This window comes from Gopherus flavomarginatus, chromosome 2 (genome assembly GCF_025201925.1).
Source record: "Gopherus flavomarginatus isolate rGopFla2 chromosome 2, rGopFla2.mat.asm, whole genome shotgun sequence".
Taxonomy (NCBI): domain Eukaryota; kingdom Metazoa; phylum Chordata; order Testudines; family Testudinidae; genus Gopherus; species Gopherus flavomarginatus.
The window spans coordinates 248,669,609-248,690,424 of record NC_066618.1 but is presented as its reverse complement, the minus strand read 5'-3'; the positions used below and the strand labels follow the sequence as shown (position 1 = coordinate 248,690,424).

At 43.8% G+C, this 20,816-nt stretch overlaps 2 protein-coding genes across 2 annotated transcripts; both read right to left on the bottom strand.

The window, feature by feature from the left end:
* Positions 1 to 4,067: 4,067 nt before the first annotated feature.
* LOC127045391 (myelin P2 protein-like) lies at positions 4,068 to 6,541 on the bottom strand. The gene is made up of 4 exons (XM_050941478.1): positions 6,469 to 6,541; positions 5,166 to 5,338; positions 4,752 to 4,853; positions 4,068 to 4,118 (listed from the first exon to the last, which is right to left on the bottom strand). The coding sequence occupies exons 1-4, from the start codon at positions 6,539 to 6,541 to the stop codon at positions 4,068 to 4,070; spliced, it is 399 nt and encodes a 132-aa protein (XP_050797435.1).
* A 7,976-nt stretch (positions 6,542 to 14,517) lies between these two features.
* Positions 14,518 to 17,855, bottom strand: LOC127045378 (myelin P2 protein-like). The gene is made up of 4 exons (XM_050941445.1): positions 17,783 to 17,855; positions 16,844 to 17,016; positions 15,901 to 16,002; positions 14,518 to 14,603 (listed from the first exon to the last, which is right to left on the bottom strand). The coding sequence occupies exons 1-4, from the start codon at positions 17,853 to 17,855 to the stop codon at positions 14,553 to 14,555; spliced, it is 399 nt and encodes a 132-aa protein (XP_050797402.1). The 3' UTR covers positions 14,518 to 14,552.
* Positions 17,856 to 20,816: the final 2,961 nt, after the last annotated feature.

Sequence of the window (20,816 nt, the reverse complement as noted above, 5' to 3'; positions counted from 1 at the left end):
CTCTTCTGCCAACATCTCAATCTGGGGCAATTCCTCAGATTTGTCACCTACAAAGAATGGTTCAAGTGTGGGAATCTCCCTCACACAATTTGACTTCCACTTATAAGTCATTTTGTCTTTTAATCTACTAAGAAGAAAGATTTTCAATGGCGAGTAGCCTTATAGCAACACACAGTCATTGCTTTGTAATATTCTACAGTTCAAGTAGAAAGAATTTTAATAGGTTACTGCAGACCTTAAATACACTTCAGTCTACTTGACTTGTTTACACAGTTCACTATTAAGTACAGTAGAGCTAAGAGGTTTGGTTTGCTTAAACATTAGATACTAGATCCCTCATGTATTCTAACCCCCTCTTGAAGTCTGTGGGCACAGTAGTCTCCTCCACTCCCTATAACAATCACAGAAATGAGAGATTTGATAATTATTCAAAGATGCCCTCTTTTCTCATGATCCAGAGTTATACTGAGTTAATGGCTAAGCAGAACTGAGAGATTAGTTACTAGTTGAGATCACTAGCTTAAAGTTCATAGAATTAGAGTTAAGGCCAGAAGGAAACATCTAATCATTTGACCTATATACCACCCCCTCCAACACCAATTAGACAAAAAGTATTATAGCCCACAGCAGGCTAAAGATCCGTTTAGAGCAGCATTTTTCAGAGTGGGAGGTCAAGGTGGACAGTTATGATACAATGACAAATATTTCCAAAAACCAGCAGCTTCTAGGCTCTCAGAAACATGAAACTCTATTCACTCCTTTCGTGGTTGTACTTTGGCCTTTCCTTCCTAACTACACTGCTACAGGGTAACACAGCATAAGACGAGGGGAGGAACCAGATACTATAACCCCTTGGCTCCCTACTACAGCATGCACTCAATTGCTTCCTCACCATCTTTATTCTTTGGTTTAAAGAAAGTTCCAGTTCATCGATGCCTTGGGGATAAGAAATAAGCCTTACATCATGCATAGAAGGTGGACTCTACCAAAAACTGGAGGATTGAAGAGATGAGTCAAGCTTGCTTTAATTAAGAGACCTTCACAGAGAAAGGACCTACTCTAAAGCCCTCATGTAAAGGTGGAGAAGCTCCAGTTTAGTGCCTCTACTGACCACAGCTGTAACAGCTTAGTCTAAAGAGCTAGTCCTCTCTCTTATGACCTAAATTCCAAACCATTCTGGGATTGGATAAGTTGGAGCCCAGTAGTAAGAGAGAAGGTGGAAATCTAGTCTCTTCTCCCACTTTTCCCGAAAAACTGACAAACTTTTTTGCAGTGACACTGATCTCACTGCAAAGGATTGGGAACATAAGAAACAGCTGTTTTTGGAAGTCCTCTTTGGAGAAAGCTTGAAGGCTTCTAGGTTAGAGCTCCAGTACTGAATACTGGTTCAGGTTTCGGAAAGGAGATCTTATCCTCACACTCTGAATATATAAGACTAGCACACCTCAATTAAGGCAGAAATAAAAACATCAAAGTTTTTTTTATAAGATTATGTCCCTTCTGTGAGCTATCTAGCTTTCCAGTAGATCCCCTATGAAGTGATTGACTCCATAAACAGACAAGGAGTCTTATGAAACTTGGAAGTTAACTCACCCCAGCTACTCCTGTTGACAGACTAAGTCCTTTCAGCATTGAGTTTTTATGTAGGCAAGTCTACACTACGCGTTTAAACCGAATGTATCAGCGTTAAACTGATTTAACGCTGCACCTGTCCACACAATGAGGCCCTTTATATTGATATAAAGGGCTCTTTAAACCGGTTTCTGTACTCCTCCTCGATGAGAGGAGTAGCGCTGAAATCAGTATTACCATATCGGATTAGGGTTAGTGTGGCCGCAAATCGATGGTATTGGCCTCCAGGCGGTATCCCACAGTGCACCATTGTGACCACTCTGGAAAGCAATCTGAACTCGGATGCACTGGCCAGGTAGACAGGAAAAGCCCAGGGAAATTTTGAATTTCACTTCCTGTTTGCCCAGCATGGAGCTCCGATCAGCACAGGTGGCGATGCAGTCCCAAATCCAAGAAGAGCTCCAGCATGGACCATACGGGAGATACTGGATCTGATTGCTGTAGAGGGAGACAAATCTGGAACGGAGCTCTGATAGAACAGAAGACGAAATGCCAAAGCATTTGAAAAAATCTCCAGACAGAGGCCACAGCAGGGACTCAGTACAATGCTGTGTGACAAGCGTAACGGAAAGCCAAAGAATCAAATGGACGCTCATGGAGGGAGGGGGTACTGAGGACTCCAGCTATCCCACAGTCCCCAAAAAGCATTTGCAGTCTTGGCTGAGCTCCCAATGCCTGTAGGGTCAAACACATTGTCCAGAGTGATTCAGGGTATAGCTCGTCAATTTACCACCACCACCACCCCCCATGAAAGAAAAAAGAAAAAAATGGTTTCTGACTTTTTTCAATGTCACCATATGTCTACTGGATGCTGCGGCACTGAACAGCAGCATCCTCTCCTCTCCCCCGTGGCAGACAATACAATATGACTGCTATCAATCGTCATCAGCAGCCCGTGAGTGCTCCTGGCTGGCCTCAGGTGAGGTCGGCTGGGGGTGCCTGGATAAAAATAGAAATGACTCCTGGTCATTCCCAGTAGATGGTACAGAATGACTGGTAATCATCTGCATCATAGCAACCGGGGGCTGAGCTCCATCAGCCCCCACCCTTTCATGTCTAAAGAAAAGATTCTATACTGCCTAGACTATCATAGCAGCAGAATGCTGGGCTCCTCTCCCCCGCCCCCCCACTGTTTAATGTCCTGCCTGGGCTATCATAGCAACTGGAGGCTGCCTCCCCCTCATTTTATTTCATTAACAAGTCAGTGTTTCTTATTCCTGCATTCTTTATTACTTCATCACACAAATGGGGGGGACATTGCAACGGTAGCCCAGGAGGGTTGGGGGAGCAGGGAAGCAACGGGTGGGGTTGTTGCAGGGGCACCCCCTAGAATGGCATGCAGCTCATCATTTCTGCAGGATCTGACATGGAGCGGCTGTGCTCTCTGGTACACTGGTTCTCTAGCACACTACCCCATATTCTAGGGGGGACTGACTATTTTTAGATATAACATAAGGAGGGAATGACCTGGGGAGTCATTCCCATTTTTGTCTTTGCGCCCCCGGCTGACCTCAGTAAAGGTCAGCCAGGAGCACCCATGACAGCAGCAGATGGTACAGAACGACTGATAACTGTCATCTCATCACCAATTTACAATGGCACAGCAGATGGTACAGAACTGATAACCACCTCTGCTATCTTGCAAAGGCAAATGAATGCTGCAGTACCACCTCTGCCAGCAGCATCCAGCACACATACAGTGACAAAAGGCAAAATGGGCTCCACGGTTGCCATGCTATGGCATCTGCCAGGGCAATCCAGGGGAAAAGGGCATGAAATGATTGTCGTCACTCATTCCTTCCTCCATGAAAGCAACGCAGACATTTACCCAGAATCACTCGCGACACTGTTTTTGCACCATCATGCATTGGGATCTCAACCCAGAATTCCAGTGGGCAAGGGAGACTGCGGGAACTATGGGATAGCTACCCACAGTGCAATGTGCCAGAAATCACCGCTAGCCTCGGTACATGGATGGACACCACCAAATTAATGTGCTAAGTGTGGCCGCATGCACTCGAGTTTATACAATGTGTTTTACAAAACTGGTTTATGTAAAATTGGAATAATCCCATAGTGTAGACATACCCATAAAGTGGTATTACTATATCTGTTACACCTCCAAGAAAATAAACCACATCATTTATAGTTTAAGTGCAGATTGGCTGTGCACAAAAGTGACCGTGCATATGTAGAATTATATTACCATTGTAATCTACAACACATTAACATTTGGTCAGAGAATTATTTTGGAAGATTTTATTGAGAAACCACATTAACACTTCTGCTTACATTACTGTTTGGAATTAGGATTTTGCATCCATTAGGCTTTTTCTTCAGGAAACAAAACTAAGAAGCAGGAGAAGTGTAATAGTTTCCTTGACCTGAACTCATTCTCAGACCAAGTTAGATGCACTTCTGGACATGGAGTTCACTCACGCTCTCTCATAGACTCTAGTGCAAGTGATATTGTTCATAGTGTATTCCTGTAATATAAAGGAGTTTATTGAAACTCATGAACTATCAGTGAGATTCAGACTGCTGTTGAAATAAGAGCCAATCTTTTCTCCCTCCTCAGAACTATAGTAATAGTACTTAAGTAATTCCCCTAGATACATATTGGGGTTTTGCCTCTCTCCCTCACCCCAATTTATGCAGAAGAGGGAAGGACAATTTGTCCATTATTGCAATAAGACAATGGAGCTCACTACTTCATCTCAGCCTTGTCCATCCCAAAAAGCATGTCATGTTTAAGTAGTTCTCATTTGCTTCCATTTTGTTTATTTTAACCCACTTCCATTGGAGCATAGGTGCTTTTTGACTATGCAATTCAAACAGGTTTTTTTTTTTTCAGGTTACAGCAGCAGTGTGGACAGTGCTGCCACCCATTCACCAGCTAATTCTTCCACACATGGGACTGAGCTTTGCTTCCCACCCGAGCTGGTATAGAGATTTGAAAAAGATGGGAAATAGTTCCACACTAAGTCAGTCTAGGCAGTGAGAAGGAATGCAATTAAGTGGCTTTTTAGAAAGCCCTGGCTTTGCTTGAATCAGCCCTGATGCAATTCCATTAAGATTTAGTTAATACCACTAGCCAGTAATCAAGTGATCTCACTCACCACAATCATCTTCCCATCTGCTAGTTTTCTCTTTATTGTGGTCTCTTTACCATCCCACTTCTGCACCTGAGTTAATGAACCTTCTTCCAAGGTGACAATGCTCTGCAAAGAGAGTAATTGACCAGAATCTGAGAATTGGGGGAGGGGGACAGTCTGAAGTTTAGAACTAGAGAAATCCCCCAGATGTTTCCAACTCAGCTATTTGTTTATGTTAATACAAGAACACATGCTAGCAAAGTTGACTGCTCCCATTCTTGTTATCCAACATCAGGCATTGATGGTTAAAAATGAGTTTAAGAGATTTTAATGGTATTTAACCCAGAACCAAGTTTCACATTTCCTGAACCCTTTGTTTAAGTAGGGCACTTTCTCCCCCAGTGGAGTAATGGGAAAGAAGAATGCTTTAGTACTCACCTTGGTTTTCCGGTCATCTGCTGTGGTTTCCTCAAACTCCTCCTCCAACTTGAAGAAGACCTCAGTATTTTTGAAAGTACTCTTTGTTTTGATGGTTATCACATCACCATCCATGCTGATGATCACAGTGGGTTTGGCAAGGCTACCCAGTGTCCTGGTGGCTAAACCCACACCTGCAGAGGCACAAGACACTTATGTTCACCATCAGGAACCAAGACATTTCTTTGAAGAGTCTATCCTCTCTGTGTGGTACATTCAAGACATGTTGGGAGTTGAGGCTCAGTGCCTCATCTCATCTGAATGTTTCTAGCCACCTGACAACCAGGTTACATAGACCTTTTATTTAATACAGATGACAGGCCTGGAAAAAGTTTTACACTTATACATACACACACACACACACACACACACACACACACACACACAGCACAGTTCCATCAGCAGCCAACAACCCCTGTCCCACATGGAATCTAGAATGAGCTGGTGTAGGGAGGTCAGCTTTATGGGCTTTGCATTTTCAGTTTAAAAGGTACATTCTGCTGCTACTACAGTTCTCTCAGCAAAGCAATAATCACAGGATAGATGTCTTTAACCCAATCAGTGAACCCCAAAGTTATACAGGTTTTAGACTGGAATCCTAAAAGAGGGTAAAGTATAGCTCAGCTGTTACCCATCCACTGCTTCCTCTAAGCAGTTCACTCTGGTGCCAGGAATAGTAAGTTATTGGTGATATTTCTGTTTCCGATACCAACATCCACATTTTGGTCTGTTACAAGAGAGAATCTGAGACAATGCCATTGACTCCCTCCAGATGTACACTAACATAGATCAAAACAAGATTTAGCCTTCAGTTTTTTAGTTTACATTGCTTTACAGTGGTAGAGGCTAGGAGCCTGAGTCTGCCCTTTTATGTCCCCATTATCAAGACAGAAAGTGGCCATCCAAGATTAATTAAGACTTTCTCTACACATACTACTGAACAAGTAAATTACACCTACAAGGTCATAGCAGCAGCTTCTTCCCTTTCAATCCTAATCCCCTGCCTAAAATGATGCAAGGTCAGAATCTCAAAAGTCTAGGAAGACAGTAGGTATTTCTAGTTAACTGAAGCAACATTTCCTTTTTTAAAAGGAATTTAAACTCTGATACAGCTTCATTTTTTCCTTATTGAGTACTAAGGAACTATATAAGCAAGAGCCCCTAAGAACAATGAAAGAAATCCCAAGACATAGTATGTAGCTAGTTATGCTTTCCTAGCTGAACAGTGGGACATCCTCAAATATCACAGTATCATTTTTCTTACCCAGTTCTTTCATATAATCTTCAAATTTTTCACTGGAAACAAACTTCCAGATTCCCATAAACAGGTCACACATTCTGTAGAGCTTGTTAAGTAATACTCCACAGGGAAAAGTCAGCAACTCTCAATGAAATGAAGTAAAAGAAAACAGAAAAAACACCTTAGATAGCTTCCTTATAAAGCTGACCTGAACATGTGATCATCTGCAGCTGACCAATGGGAACTGAAGCATTTTTGGAGACTTCATTCCAGGACCAGATTACACTGGAGGCTCCATTTCTTTTAGCACAAACCCCAATCAAAACTGGTAGCAACACCCTAAAGTTGAATGAATTATCCTAACAGGATCCTGACATTTCGATACATCTTAAAGTCCAAACACACCATGTTTCAAAGCTTCAAAAAAAAGTTTCCCAACAGAAGAACTTATTACCTACTTTGCTAAATGAGAGCAGTAGTAGTTTTAAGGAAAGCCAAAATTAACAAAGAAGGCTACAGTCTGCCAATAAACAGAAAAATGGGTGTTAGCGGGTCTTTCCTGTATCAACATAATAACAAAAGAACATGGGTATTTGAAAAAAACCCACAGATATTAATTTTAAAACTACATTGTCTGAGATTATTTTACCTACTACAGAGACAATTACTCCTAAGATTCTTATAAATGAAAGAGGTTAAACTAATATTTTCTCTGTTTATTGTTTGATTGTTTTGTTCATTGGACAACACTTTATGCATAGTCTGTTCCATTTGTTGTTTGTGTGCATCTCTCACAAAGCACCAGGGGAGAGCAAGATATTTAAAAAACTAGGGACATGTGGCTTTAAAAGTACAAACGTGGCTGGGTGACCTGGGAATACATTATAGCTGTGACAAATTTAATTTATTGTCAAGTAGACATTGTCCTTCCAACAGGTGACAAAGTCTACAGCAGGAGGCATATAAGGCAAAGCAGAGCGATGGGATCAGACAAACCCATTGACTGCTTCAAATGGAGACTGAGGTCCCAGGGTGCCCAAAAAGAACACAGGTATTCATATCTTTGGGACTGGAGACAGGGACCATAAAGATGCTACTGCTCTTGCAGCCATATTAAGGGAGCTAGTGACTTCAGAGTTAGGCCCCCAAAAGGCTCTATGGAGGAGGCAGATAGTACTTGGGGCTGAATTATGGTGTTTACTTCTGAGATCTGGAGCAACATCACTGGCAAAACTCCCATTGACTTCAATGAGGCTAGGATTTCATGCTTGGTGTCAACGAGCTGCCTGTATTTCTGGCCCTGGTGGAAGGAGTTAGTGGGCATGAAGATGTTTGATTCTACTATATTTTAAAAACAGTTTTCATTTTTATGGGTGTCTTAGTGCAGGATTGATGGCTTTCCCGCAATATACACATGAGGAATAGCAGATGAGATGCTGCAAAAAGTAAAAGGAGTAAGCAGTGGGATTTGGCACACATCTTGCTAGATCTGTGCTTTCTTTCCTTATCTCTAAATCTTTTTTCTTTTAAAATATATTCTATCACCAGTTTTGTGATCACTTTCCCAAGAAATTGAGTGATCTTTGCAGTTGCAGATGGACAATTTTTCAAATCACATCTAGGTGTTGTATGTCTCATGGCCACTCCTCTACAGATTCACATATGAGGAGATTCTTGCTGTGTCATCTCCTGGTAAAATCCAGCATCAGGGTGAGCTGAGATAACACACTATTGGTTGCTTTTGGTGTTGGAAGCACCTTTCCTGCCTTGTACAAAAGGCAGAAAAATCATAAGAGGAAAAGGCGAGGGAGGCCACTTGCTATCAAACAGCTACTAGATGAGTGCGTATTTTTTTAAAACAAAATAAAGCATTAATGTGTAAGGGTGGAAGTAGAATCCAAGCGGTGGACTATAAAGGGAACAAAGGAAATTGGAGAAGCAGGGAACTGAAGCCTAGAGTTTGTGTTCTGCATTACCTCAGGAAATTTACTTCTGGCCACTCTTTTATAAGACAGCTAGGAAAGTAAGTCATAGCCTACAAGTTATCCTATTACCATAGTGGAATGCTCTGCTGGTAAGGGGTGGGGGAATGAACACCAAGAAACACCCCTAAACAAACTTCTCCTATGATCCAAGTATTTTACATTTAGTTGAAGTGTGATAGCTAAGAATCTTACAGTCCCTTGACCTTTTCAGGGTATTGAGTAACTCAAGATGTAAGAACAAGAGAAAGAATCACATCTGATTCAGATATAAATGCCAGTATTCAAAGAATGGGAGGTATGGAATTAGTCAATGTACATTTCTCTTTCTACAGCATTTTGGAAACTGATTTTGTTAGCTTTAGGGGATCTTGCTGCTCTAGTTCAGTTTTGGTTTGATCTAAGCTGAGCTGCAAACTGTTGGAATTTTTACATAGAATCATAGAAGATTAGGGTTGGAAGAGACCTCAGGAGGTCATCTAGTGCAACCCCCTGCTCAAAGCAGGAACAACCCCAACTAAATCATCCTAGCCAGGGCTTTGTCAAGCTGGGCCTTAACAAGCTCTAAGGAAGGAGATTCTATCACCTACCTAGGTAACATTCCAGTGCTTCACCACCCTCCTAGTGAAAAAGTTGTTCCTAATATCCAGCCGAGACATCCCCCACTGCAACTTGAGACCATTGCTCCTTGTTCTGTCATCTGCCACCATTGGGAACAGCCTAGCTCCATCCTCTTTGGAACCCCCCTTCAGGTAGTTGAAGGTTGCTATCAAATCCCCTCTCACCCTTCTCTTCTGCAGACTAAATAAGCCCTGTTCCCTCAGCCTCTCCTCAGAAGTAATGTGCCCCAGTTCCCTTATCATTTCTGTTGCCCTCCACTGGACTCTTTTCAATTTGTCCACATCCTTTTTGTAGTGGGGGGGGCCCCAAAACTGGACACAATATTCCATCTGTGGCCTCACCATTGCCAAAAGGAGGGGAATACACTTTCCTCGATCTGCTGGCAATGCTCCTACTAATGCAGCCTAATACGCTATAAGGAGGGCTTTGGAATGTTGATCGCCATAATCTTGTCACACCTTTGTTGCCCTTCTCTAGAAACAGGCAGAATCCCACTGAAGATCACCTGAACCTCTATTTCCTTAAGCATCTTCCTCAGTCTGGCATAGTCTCCCTTGATACGTTCCAGTGAGAATCTAGCCGTATCATTCGTTCCCACATGAAAGACATCAGCGGATTCTTTCCTGCTCCTGTTAGGATCCTTTTCAGCCTCAGGTCCACATCCCATATCTTAGCACCCAGCAGACCCTTCTGTTCTCCGGATCAGCTCTAGTTACAGGCCTGTCTATTCTTCTCAGTAGAGAGTCCCCAATCACGTAGACCTGCCTTTCCCTGGTGACAGTGCGATTATCCAGTCTATCCCCTGTTCCCTCTGGCTTCAAGTCCTCTCGATTTCTATTGTCCCTTGCAATCCTCCGCAACCCATCCTGTATCCTCTTGGGACTCATATTTGGTGTTATCTCCATTGACTCTTCACCTCTTCCTATAGGACTAGCTGCTCTTCTCTTCTTCCTTGCCCTCTCACCTTCAGCGACCACCTGCTGTGCCCGGTCTTCATTTTCCAACTCTGCAAACCTGTTCCTGAGTTCTATTTCTCCTTCACTGACCCGTCTTTTCCTCTGCCTGGTTCTCTTAGTTACATGCTTCCACCGTCCACTTTCCTCATCCAGCAGTCTCCCCTCAGAATTCTCTGGTTCTGCTTCCATCTGCAAGTCTGAGTTTTTCCCTTCAGCCTCCTCATGTCTTGGCTCCATAGACAGGAGTTGTAGACCAAGCTGGATGAGCAAGCACCTCAGAAAGGTGATTAAGAAAAAGGAGAAAGCCTACAAGGAGTAGAAGATGGGAGGGATTAGCAAGGAAAGATACCTTATTGAGGTCAGAACATGTAGGGATAAAGTGAGAAAGGCCAAAAGCCATGTAGAGTTGGACCTTGAAGAGGGAATTAAAACCAATAGTAAAAGGTTCTATAGCCATATAAATAAGAAGAAAACAAAGAAAGAAGAAGTGGGACTGCTAAACACTGCGGATGGAGTGGAAGTTAAGGATAATCTAGGCATGGCCCAATATCTAAACAAATACTTTGCCTCAGTCTTTAATGAGGCTAATGAGGAGCTTAGGGATAATGGTAGGATGAAAAATAGGAATGAGGATATGGAGGTAGATATTACCACATCTGAGGTAAATGCTAAACTCGAACAGCTTAAAGGGATGAAATCGGAGGGCCCAGATAATCTTCATCCAAGAATATTAAAGGAACTGGCACATGAAATTGCAAGCCCATTAACAAGAATGAATCAGTAAACTCAGGGGTTGTACCGTACGACTGGAGAATTGCTAACATAGTTCCTATTTTTAAGAAAGGGAAAAAAAGTGATCTGAGCAACTGTTATTTTAACATCTGCAGTATGCAAGGTCTTGGAAAAATTTTTGAAGGAGAAATTAGTTAAGGACATTGAGGTCAAAGGTAATTGGGACAAAGTACAACATGGTTTTAAAAAGGTAGATCGTGCCAAACCAACCTGATCTCCTTCTTTGAGAAGGTAACAGATTTTTTAGGCAAAGGAAAAGCAGTGGATCTAATTTATCTTGATTTCAGTCAGGCATTTGATATGCTTCCACATGGGGAATTATCAGTTACATTGGAAAAGATGGGGATCAATATGAAAATTGAAAGGTGGATAAGGAACTTGTTAAAGGGGAGACCACAACGGGTCATACTGAAAGGTGAACTGTCAGGCTGGAAGGAGGTTACTAGTGGAGTTCCTCAGGAATAGGTTTTGGGACCAATCTTATTTAATTTTTTTATTACTGACCTTGGCACAAAAAATGGGAATGTGCTAATAAAGTTTGTGGATGACACAAAGCTGGGAGGTACTGCTAACACAGAGAAGGACCAGGATATCATATAGGAAGATCTGGATGACCTTGTAAACTGGAGTAATAGTAATAGGATGAAATGTAATAGTGAAAAGTGCAAGGTCATCCATTTAGGGATTAATAACAAGAATTTTGTTATTTGCTTATAAATTGGGGACACACCAGTTGAAAGTAACAGAGGAGGAGAAGGACCTTGGAGTATTGGTTGATCACAGGATGACTATGAGCCGCCAATGCGATATGGCCATTAAAAAAGCTAATGCAGTTTTAGGATGCATTAGGCGAGGTATTTCCAGTAAAGATAAGGAGGTGTTAGTACCATTATACAAGGCACTGCTGAGAGTTCATCTGGAATACTGTGTTCAGTTCTGGTCTTCCATATACAAGGAGGATGAATTCAAACTGGAACAGGTACAGAGAAGGGCTACTAGGATGATCTGAGGAATGGAAAACCTGTCTTATGAAAGGAAACTGAAAGAACTTGGCTTGTTTAGCCTAAACAAAAGAAGGCTGAGGGGAGATATGATTGCTCTTTATAAATATATCAGAGGGATAAATATCAGGGAGGGAGAGGAATTATTTAAGCTTAGTACCAATGTGGACACAAGAACAAATGGATATAAACTGGACACTAGGAAGTTTAGACTTGAAATTAGACAAAGGTTTCTAACCATTAGAGGAGTGAAGTTCTGGAACAGTCTTCCAAGGGGAGTAGTGGGGGGTGAAAGACATATCTGGCTTCAAGACCAAGCTTGATAAGTTTATGGAGGGGATGGTATGATGGGAAAGCCTGGCAATTAATTGATCTTTGATTATTAGCAGGTAAATAGGCCCAGTGGTCTGTGATGGGATGTTGGGTGGGGTAGGATCTGAGTTACTACAGAGAATTCTTTCCTGGGTGCTGGCTGGTGAGTCTTGTCCACATGCTCAGGGTTTAACTGATTGCCATATTTGGGGTCAGGAAGGAATTTTCCTCCAGGGAAGATTGGCAGAGGCCCTGGAGGTTGTTCACCTTCCTCTGCAGCATGGGGCACAGGTCACTTGTTGGAGGATTCTCTGCACCTTGAGGTCTTTAAACCACTATTTGAGGACTTCAATTACTCAGACATAGGTTAGGGGTTTGTTACAGGAGTGGGTGGGTGAAATTCTGTGGCCTGCACTGTGCAGGAGGTCAGACAAGATGATGATAATGGTCCCTTCTGACCTTAAGTCTATGAATATGCCATTAGCCTTCTTGGCAACAAGGGCACACTGTTGACTCATATACAACTTCTTGTCCACTGTAATCCCCATGTCCTTTTCTACAGAACTGCTCCTTAACCTGTAGGTCTCCAGCCTGCAGCAGTGCATGGGATTCTTCTATCCTAAGTGCAGGACTCTGCACTTGTCCTTGTTGAACCTCATCAGATTTCTTTTGGCCCAATCCTTCAGTTTGTCTAGGTCCCTCTGGGCCCTCTCTCTACCATCCAGCATATCTACCTCTCCCCCAAGCTTAGCATCATCTACAAACTTGATGAGGGTACAATCCATATCACCACCCAGATCATTAATGAACAAAACTGGCCCCAGGCCTGACCCCTGGGGCACTCTGCTTGATACCAGCTGCCAACTAGAAAAATCAAGCTGTTGATCACTATCTGTTGAGCCCGATGATCTAGCCAGCTTTCTATCCACTGTATAGTCCATTCATCCAATCCATACTTCTTTAACTTGCTGGCCAGAATATGGTAGGAGACCGTATCAAAAGATATGTCATGTCCACCACTTTCCCCATATCCACAGAAGGCAATCAGGTTGGTCAGGCATAACTTGCCCTTGTGAATCTATGTTAACTGTTCCTAATCACCTTCCTCTCCAAGTTCTTCAAAATGTATTTGCTTATTGCAGCAGAGTTATACTTGCTTTCCAGTTAGCACCTTACAGGTGTAACTGTGCTGGACTATTTGCATGATTACACTATTAAACTTCTGTGGCTAGATACTGTTTAGAGTAAAACAGATGTCTGATCCCACAGCTCAGGTACTATGGAACTTAACTTGGAGGAGCTTCCCCACTTGTAGTTTGGGGAAATGATCTATTTGACAACTGCCATCAGATAGCTCTTTGATAAAGGGGACAGTTGCTGAAGAAGCAAGTGTTATTGCTTTAGCTAGAACAGCAGTGTCAGTCATTGTAATATTATCTGCCATTACTAGAATCACAGGGTTTAAGGCTATAGGATCCACCAGATCATCTGGTCTGAGCTCTGCTCTATCACAGAGCACCACTCAGCACCTGCATACTTAACCCAAAAACTGAATAGTTTGGTCTGGTTTACAGCCCTGGGGAGACTAGATTTATGTGCCACAGGCAGAGAACAGGAGGGACAGAGGCACACCAATGCCTAACCCAGGAAAATGATTAAGTGAGATATACCCAAATAATCCTGGCAAGTGACCTGCTGCAGAGGAAGGCAACCTTCTCCTGCCAGCCCCCCAGGTCTGTGCCATTCTAACCTCACAGTTATCAGCTAGACCTTGTGAATGTGAGCAAGAACCAGCCAGCCAAGCAGAGAGGCTGCTCATCAGTGCTTCCTCAGAGCCCTGGCCCTCCCCATCAAGCATCCCATCCCCAGTGTCCCCTGGCCATCCCTGAGGTTTCAGAGGAAGCAAATTAAAACAAAACCCTCTCCAGAATACTTTGGGGGAGTTGTGGGGGTCGGAGAAAAAATCCCCTTGGAGTCCTGCAGGCAGCCAGCTAGCTAAAACCCTGCAGCATGAGTTTAGGAACATAAAACAAACTGGAAGTGAGCCTGGGGCTGTTTATTCCCCACCTCTCTGCCATCACTAGCAATAACTGTGATGGGTTTCTGGTCTTTATATACAATAAAGAATCCCCCCTACAGAGCTAAAAAGCCACCCCTACACCAAACCTAAATCTACTACTGCTGGATAATGGTGTTTGTATTTCAGTGCTATTTTAGGCTGGCAGGGAGTCAGCTAAGAGTAGATGATTCCACCATGTGTTTGAAAGTGATTTATTTAGTAGCCATAGTCACCAATAGCTCAAGTTAGTTACAGAACTGCTTTGAATGCTTTTGTTTCTCAAGGTGAAGCAAGAGGCTTGCACAAGCAGACAGAGTAGTGCAGCTACAGTCCTTGAACTGATTCTGAGCAGCAAGTTCTGACCCGGTATGGAGATGGGAATGCCTCAGGCCCTCTCATAGACTCTAGTGCAGGTGACATTGTTCATGGTGCATTCCTAGAGGGGGGAAATAAAATTGATTGAAACTTCTGAAATATCACACCAGAATTTTATGAGTCTAAGTAGGGCAAGGATGTTTGTCATTTCTCAGAGTCAAAGGTGTTTATTTAGTGCCCATCACTATGATATTCATGTCATCAGAAAAAGAAACCAGACATTTCTTGCCTCTAAGACCTCTTTAGTGCTAGCTGATCCCTAAGTATACTCTACTTCTCTGCCTAGTGCAATTGAATGGCAGGGCTCTCATCTTCCCCTATCTTTCTGTTCATCACTTAGCACAGAGGTGGGCAAACTACAGGATCCTCCTGCCCAGCCCCTGATGTGGGAGGCTAGCCCCCCCAACCCCTCCCCCGCTGTTCCCCTCCCCCCACAGCCTCAGCTTGCTCTGCTGTCAGCACAATGCTCTGGACAGTGGGGCTGCGAGCTCCTGGGGCAGTGCAGCTGCAGAACCAGTGCCTGACCGGTCTCTGTGCTGTGGCATGGCTGGCTCCAGCCAGGCAGTGTGGCTATAGTGCTGCAAGCCATTGGTGCTCCAGGCAGTGCGGAAAGGAAGCAGGGGAGAGGTTGGATAGAGGGCAGGGGAATTTGGGGTGGTGGTCAGCAAACAGGGGAGTTGAATGGGGGTGAGTCCCTGGGGGGAGGCAGCAGTCAGGGCCAGGGGCTCCATAAAGGCAGCCAGGAATGAGACCGGGGTTGGATGAGGTGGCGGGGGGCCAGTCAGAGGCAGGGGTTTGGGGGCTGTCAGGGGACAGGGAATGGGGAGGGGTGTTTGGATGAGACTGGAGTCCCAGGAGGCCATCAGGGGGTGAGAAGCAGGAGGGGGTCGGATGGGGGCAGGGGTTGGGCCACGCCTGACTGTTTGGGGAGGCCCCTAGCCGGCCCCCCATACAAATTTTGGAAACCCAATGCAGCCCTCAGGCCCAAAAAAAAAAAAGTTTGCCTTCCCCCAACTTAGCAGCTAATACTATGACAGTCCATAGGTGCTGGAAGTAGGGGTACTACTGCATCCCCTGGCTTTAAGTGGTTTCCATTATATTTGGGGTTACAGTTTGGTTCAATGGTCTCAGCACCTGCACTACACAAATTGTTCCAGAACCCTGATATAGACCTTGATTTTTGGTCTCTTTAGGGCTTCTCCACCAGTTTTAATTTCAAGTGAAACTTCCCTACATTGTATATTTTATATTTCTTACTTGTTCACCATCATGTGATGAGCATCATTTAGTCTGTGCTTCTCTATTTCAAAAGCATTTAGTGCTCAGATGAGGGGGTTAAAGAAAAAAATTGAACCAACCACAACCATCTTCCCATCCACCAGCGCTCTCTTTATTGTGGTCTGTTTGCCATCCCACTTCTGCACCTGAGTCAGAGAGCCATCATCCAAGGTTACAGTGCTCTGCCAAGAGAAGAGAAGCAAATGGACTCTGGGATATTCTGATGGGACACTCTGTCTTGTTACAGCTATTCCACTTCAAACAAATATTAATTGGACCAAATGAGACTCACTCTGTTTGCCTTAAGTACTTGGGGCACTCACCTGAGTGGTGGGAGACACCTGTACAAAGCCCTTCTTCTCAGGCCAGGTGGGGAGGGGATTTAAACTGAAATCTCCCACATCCATAACTCCTGGGCTACAGAAGGCTGTCACTTCCTCCCCCACCCCCAAAACCATTCTGGCAATAGATGGCTTAGGCACCTAGAGCTCCCTGACTTTGGGAGAGGGGTTCCAGCTGTGGGCTGCAAGCAGGAGATAAGCACCTCCCTGACCCAGACATAGGCACCCAATTCGGTGAGAGGGAGTGACTTTACAACACACTCCTCTCGATCATCATCTCCTCCCATTGACTAGCTTAGGAGTTCACTGCCTAGCATGCCAGTTTCTGTGGACCCCATTCTGAGGTGCCTGTCTCTGCTCATGCATTGTATAGGGAGCCCGGGTACTTAACTCAGGTTCTGCGAATCCCAGGAATTTTCTGCTTGCCTAGACATTAGACCTGGCTCCTCAGAGACTTAGATGTTGCAATGCCTTAGAAGAGGGGTGGGATTTAGTTTGTGGGTTCACAGTGGGCACATGATTGCCCTAGAGTCAGCCAAAAGAGCCAGCCATGGGATCCCTCATACTTATGGGGATTGGGGAAAAGGAAGAAAACCGTATCAAGATAAAAATAAATCATGAGGCAAGAAAGGGCACAAACCCAGGTGTCCTTTGCAGGACATCCAGAAGGATTAGCCCTCACCATGGTTTTCCTGTTGTCTGCTGTGGTTTCCTCAAACTCTTCCCCCAGTTTGAAGGAGATCTCTGTGTTTTTAAAGGTGCTCTCTGTCTTGATGGTTATTATATCCCCATTGATGCTGATGACCACACTGGGCTTGGCCAGGCTGCCAAGTTTCCTAGTAGCAAAACCCACCCCTTGAAAAGAAAAGCAAAAAAGAGTTAACAATTTGGATTTTACATGCACATCTAGAAGGGAGACATAGCTTCTAGTACATCCACAGACCTCTTTAGCAAGTTCCAGTGAGCTCTCACTAACACCTGAATGGGATCTAACTGGAGTACAAAGATGATCACGGAGATTAGAAGAAATACAGAAAGAGGGGAAACCTGTGTGGTAAAAAACTGCCATTGTTATGGTCAGTTTGGAAATTGACCCAGTCACTAGATTAAAGTGTGCTGGTCACTGCTAGAGCCAAACCCCAGCTATTGAATTTAAATTCTTACCCTCAAACTTTCTAAGTCATCAGGGATGACTATTTAGGGCAACATACCTGGGTATCAGTTATTCACATAGTTACATTAGGGCCCTCATAACTTTTATTGAGTATTAGTGAGCATTAACCCACAGGTTCCACAAGCAACTCATTCAAAACACTGATAGTCAAGAAGGCATTATCAGTAGGTAACAGCCCCAGGCAGATCCAAACAGTATCTTCCCCTTATTAGGGAAAGGGAGAGAACATCAGCACCTGAATCATTAGCTAGAAAGAAATATTTGTAAAATATAAAGAAAAGCAAGGAACTATATTCTGTTATCCCAAATCCAAATAATTATCAGCAATCTAAAGTGAAGCTACCATAAGTAGAAAACTAAGTTGAGTAAATAAATGGAATTAAATACATTCTCAGAATCATCTATGAGGAGAGAGATTTTCTACTTGAATTATAGTATATTCCTTACCCAGTTCTTCCATATAGCTGTCAAAGTTTTCACTAGAAATGAGTTTCCAGGTTCCTAAAAATAACTCACACATGATATAGACTGTAGTTGATACTATTACTAGCCAAAGAAGAAATTATTCTCACTAGAAGACCTGAAACTATTATGAGCTACATAAGTGCAGTAGCTTCCTTTTAAAGATGCCCTGAACATGCGATACTCAACAACATCCAATCAGGAGAGGCAATGCAAAGACACCAATCATTTCCCTTTTATTTCTTTGAGCATAAACTAAAATTCTTACAGCTGGCAGAGTACACAAGGGAAGTTGTTCAGTAAAGGATGTTAGTCCCAAAGGTAGCTTCTAAATAAAATTGAGCTTTTTCAATAGTGAGATGAAGTTGAAAAAGAAGAATCAGCTTTCCCCAATTAGAGAGGGTTCAGCCGTAAAGAGACCTGTCAGTTTGTGTAGATTTAGGAAGCTTGATTACTGCTGTGGTGATGCTTCCTGACCTACTTCCTTCTAAACTGATTAAGTTCTGATTGCTCACAAACCTGGCTTCACTGATATCTTATATTCTCCCCGCCATGAGTACAGTGCTCAAACGAAGATGGGGAGTGGAGACTGACTTCAACTTTTTGTCCACTTTTCCCCCACCTAGCTGCAGTGAAGAGGACTGCTCTGCCATTACCACATGTGACCCTCAATACCCGCATCTCTTAAGAATTCTCCAATCTCTCCAATTCATTCAAGAATTCTCTCCAATCTATTCCATCTGCAACTCCTAGCTCCTACTAATGTCCTCCATAGCCCCTGGCAGTCCTGATTCGTCTTCAGCTGGTGTGTCACAGGAGAAGTGGGGGTGGTTGCTCATTATTCAAGGATTGTTTGGGTTCCTTAAAACTCAGATGATAAAGACTGAGGTAGGAGGTATGCTAGGCAAGGTGGAGAGGTCAGAGCAGAGTGAAATTTTTAGGACAAATAATTTATTTGTCAAAAATGCACTTTTGGTCAACCTAAAACTCATGGTATTTGCCATGATTTCACTGAATAGTTCTGACCAAAATAAAGTTTTGTGAGGAAGTGAGTTGCCATTCACAAAGCAGTGAAGGCAAGGAGGGAGGTGGAAGCAACAGCAGCAGGAAATATCCAAGTTGGAGCTTTTAGGCCAGTGATTAGAGCCCTCACCTGAGATGTAGGAGATCCAACTTCAGTTCCCTGCTCTGCCTGATATGGAGCAGGGATTTGTACATGGGTCTCTTCCATTGCAGGAAAGTGCCCTAACCTCTAGGTTATAGCATAGTCTGGGGTAGGTCTCTCTCAGTACCTCCTGTTGAAGCTGTTCCACTTTACAGAAAATACTTGACTAACCAGTGGACCAGAGAGAGAGAGAATCTCTCTTTACCTAGCAGCTGGGGCACTGCGGGGGGTGGGGGGGGAGGATTTTTGGTTCACCAATTTTTTTGGAATTTACAGTTTAGGTTGAACCAAATTGGTTTTTTGGAGGTGGGGAGGGGGAATGGACAAATCCTTTGGCTGTTGCAAATGGTGACTGGAGTCCTAGTGCATCCAGAAAGATGACAGGTACTGATGTCTGTGAGGGTGGAGACAGAAACCATGAAAAGACTGGTGCTACTGTGGTCACATTAGGGGAGGTAGTGACAGATAGTACTGGGAGCTTAATTATGAGTGTTTGCTGCTGAAACTTGGAGCAACATCAGTGGCAAAAGTCCCATTGACTTCAACAGGGACAGGATTTCATCCCTGCTGTCTTGTCAGTGGGTTGGTAGCCTCTCTGGCCAGGATGGAGAGAGAAAGAGAGAGTGAGAAAGAGAATGAGTGTGTGTGTGTGTGTGAGAGAGAGAGAGAGAGAGAGCACGAGAGAGAGAGAGAGAAGAGGCTCTTGGTTCTATTATCTTTTTAAAAACAGTTGTCACGTTTATGGGTGTCCTAGTGCAGGATCAAAGGCTGTTCTGGCAACATACAAATGAAAGATGAAGAATGAGAAGCAACAAAAAGCAAAGGGAATGAGGAGTGGGGTTGGGAACACAACTTGCTAGTTCTGGTGTTCTTTCCTTTTTTCTTAGTCTTTTAGCAATATTCTGTCATCAGGTCTGTGAACTCTTTCCCAAGAGCTGGGCAGATTTTTTGCAGCAGCTGATTAAAATCACTTCCAGGTATTTTATGACTCCTGGATATCCCTGTCTAGATTCATATGTAGGAAGATATATATGGTCATTTGGTAAATTTCAGCATCAGAATGATCTAAGTTGAGCTAACTGGGCTGCTTTGAGAGGATCTGCAGCGATGGGCTTCTCTGTAGCAAGGCTTATCCCCAAGGGTCCTGAGACCCCCAGACACACTGCTCCAGAGCATCCAGCCCATGAGGCTCTTCTCCCACTGCATACCCTAAATAACCTGCAGTTTGTAGACAAGAAATACCGGCACTTTCACATAAGGAACCTGTATGGTGGTGCAGCTTCACTGGTCTGGGACCTGAGCTAACTGTCATGATTGCAGTTTAAGTAGATGTACCTGGGATTTCAGTACAGACAGGCCCCGAATTTCACCCTAATTAAATTTTGCTTCTAGATTGATCAACATAGGAATGACCCAGAGCTTATTATCCATTAATTTTTGGAGTGTTGATTTGAGATGTGTGATAGGGCCTCACTCCTACCAATTTCATAGCCATGAAAAATGTGTCACAGACCATGAAATAAGCCCCTCCTTATGAAATCTGATCTCCTCAGTGCTGCTAGGAGTGCCCCAGCTGGAGGTGGGTCTGATCCCTCTCCCCAAGAGCAGCTATGCAGGGGAAAGAGCAAGTCCTGTCCCTCCCTAGCCTGGCCAGGACTAGCAGATAGGAGGCCCAGACTAGGTGCTCCTAGCAGCATGGGGATATCAGATCCACCTCCAGGATCCTAGTAGATGCAGCTGTTCTCAGGGGGATCAGCACAGAAGTGAGGGTGGTAATCCTGTAACATCCCCTCCCTCCACAGCTCCTTTTTGGGTCAGGACCCTCATGGTTACAATACCCTGAAATTTCAGATT